At 56.1% G+C, this 2,483-nt stretch overlaps 1 protein-coding gene across 2 annotated transcripts in view; it reads right to left on the reverse strand.

Annotated features, from left to right (window-relative positions):
• Positions 1 to 116: 116 nt before the first annotated feature.
• Positions 117 to 2,483, reverse strand: part of MFSD2A (major facilitator superfamily domain containing 2A) — a 9,012-nt gene continuing 6,645 nt past the window's right edge. For both annotated transcript variants that reach the window (XM_031062059.1, XM_031062058.1), the window contains 4 exons: positions 1,996 to 2,108; positions 1,422 to 1,565; positions 1,072 to 1,248; positions 117 to 750 (listed from right to left, as the gene is read on the reverse strand). In XM_031062059.1, coding sequence (XP_030917919.1) covers positions 693 to 750; positions 1,072 to 1,248; positions 1,422 to 1,565; positions 1,996 to 2,108 — 492 coding nt within the window. In that variant the 3' untranslated portion in view covers positions 117 to 692. The remainder of the gene's footprint in view (positions 751 to 1,071; positions 1,249 to 1,421; positions 1,566 to 1,995; positions 2,109 to 2,483) is intronic.

Consider the following 2,483-nt stretch of genomic DNA (forward strand, 5'->3'; position numbering starts at 1 on the left):
CCAGGGCTCAGGAAAAGTCAATCCTGCACCCCGTGGTGTCTGAAGGGACCCTGGGCTTGCTGACAGCCGTGAAAAATCCCAGCTGAGTGAAAAAAGGAATTCTTCACACCCGCCGCTGACTTCCCCCACTTTTATGTAAATTAATATTAACAGGTCCTCGGGTTTGGGCTCTGTACAGATATATACAAACAGGAAACAGCTCCATATTTACATCATTAAGTTAATTAGGCTGTGTAAAAAAAGCACAGGTCTCACATTAGTGCCCTCTGTAGAGACAGCAGAGGTGAGCTCCCGTCCTGGGCACAGTGTAATGTACACTAACAATCACCCCCAGGCAGGGCACTGGGCATGGCTGATCCAGACAAAACCATCCCAGGCCGGGCTTCCCTGCCCTCCAGAGCCCAGCAGGGAGAGTGCTTGTCCCTGGGAAGGCACCACCATGTGTGTAATGTACACTACCAGCGCTCTGTGGGCCCCGTGCAAGGCACAGGACGGGCACAGATCCCGAGTTCAAGGCAGTGGATGCTCCCCACGGCGCCTCCAGCATGTCCAGGGCCCCGTGCAAGGCACAGGACGGGCACAGATCCCGAGTTCGAGGCAGTGGATGCTCCCCACGGCTCCTCCAGGGCCACCAGCCTGGGGGGGACAAGCCCCTGGGGAGCCCCAGAGTGAGCAGGCAGACCCAGCCCGGGTCACACGATGCTGGCCAGTTCTGTGTTGTCCGACTCCGAGCTGCTGTTGCTCTCCTCCCTAATGAGGCATGGATTAGCCCACAGGAGCAAGGGCTGCATCCCAGTAATGTCTGCCTCGGGGAGCAGGAGCTTCCAGAGGGATGTCAGCACCTCGTGGGGTGTGCACCCCACACAGGCAGCTGGGGCAGGTCACTGCTGATCTCCCAGCACTTCACACCACCCCTCTGGGAGCTGGGATTGGGAAAACAAGTCAGCCCTTCCCTCACGCCACCGCCCACAGGGCCTGGAGAATTCCTGGACAAGCCCCAGTGTGTCCCAACCCGTCTGCTCCTGCCCCCACACACACCCCCACGGGCTGTGCTTGCTGCCTGATGCTCACCTTAAATCCTGCAGGGCTTTCTTGTTTTTGCTCCTCTTCTCCTCGTCGATGGGGTAGAGCTTGAAGAGCAGCAGGCTGAGCAGGATCAGCCCCACGGGCACAGCAGACACCAACATCTTCAGGGTGAAATGCACCTGGCCAGGCTGGGAGCAGCCCCGGGTCTGGTACCCTGCAAAGCTGTGGGCACAAAGGCACCTTCAGACAGAGGAAATGGGGTTTGCAGGGACTCTCTGCTCCCTGTGGGGAGAGTTTTGGGGTAACAGCTGGGTTTGGAGCCCATTAATCCTCTCCCAGAGGTTGGGAAGTGCCTCCCTCCCTGTCCCCCCACCAGCCCCCAGGCAGGAACTCACTCCAGGCTGAGCGTGGAGATGCCCAGGGACACCCCAGCTGTGAACTTGGTGAAGAAGACATAGAAGGAGAAGAAGATGGCCTCATGGCCACGGGAGCCGGGGTGCTGCAGTTTGAAGTCATCGATGACATCAGGCAGCATGGACCTGCACAGAGAGAGGGACAGTGACCACCAGGGCTGGCACAACAAAGCCACCTGTCACAGACATCTTTTATGGAAAATCCTTTCTTTAGGATTTTTCCTCCTGAGAAGCTGAGAGGCCTCAGGAACAAAATGTAAACATTGGTTATCTGCTGCTGTGGAATGCAACAGGTGCATCTGTGATTGGCCCATGTTGGATGTTTCTAACTAATGGCCAATCACAGTCCAGCTGGCTCAGACTGTCTGTCCCCTTCTGAAACATGGAGTCAGATCCTCATCTCTTCCCAAGACCCCTGTGAACACCGTCACAGCCACCCCCTCTCTGCTGAGAACCTTTCCCTCAGGAGCCCCACAAGGGGCTGCAAATACAGCAAAAAAAAAAAAGAAAACCACTTCTGGGGGTTTTTAAGGCTCTGGAAGCCCCTCACACTCACCAGGGCAGGAGGAATGCGGCTGCCACGCTGATGCCGGCGGCGACGGCCACCAGGTAGGTGACAAAGAGGTTACTGTCCAGGACAACCACGAGGATGAGGAAGGGGATGGCAGACTGCAGGGAGGGCAGAGAACAGGTTGGCATCCCCAGGGCCTGGCCCAGACCCCTCCTGGCTTTCCCCCCTCCCACATTTCCCAGCCCTCCAGGGAGCCAGGGGTGCAGGGTCCCTCCCTGAGCCCCAGCACAGCACAAACAGCAGCAGGAGGATGTCACCATGATATGATGAAAAATCCCTTTGCCATGCTCTTTTCTCCTGAAGGGAAACTTCAGTTTCTCCATGTTTTGCTACTTGGGAATGTGATTTGGAGAATTGTTTACCCAGCATGTGAATTGTTTTAATTTAATGTCCAATCACAACCAACTGGGTCAGACCCTCTGAGTCTGTCACAGGTTTTTATTATCATTCCTATCTGCCTTCTGATGTCTCTC

The sequence above is a fragment of the Geospiza fortis genome, unplaced genomic scaffold, assembly GCF_000277835.1.
Source record: "Geospiza fortis unplaced genomic scaffold, GeoFor_1.0 scaffold432, whole genome shotgun sequence".
Lineage (NCBI taxonomy): Eukaryota > Metazoa > Chordata > Aves > Passeriformes > Thraupidae > Geospiza > Geospiza fortis.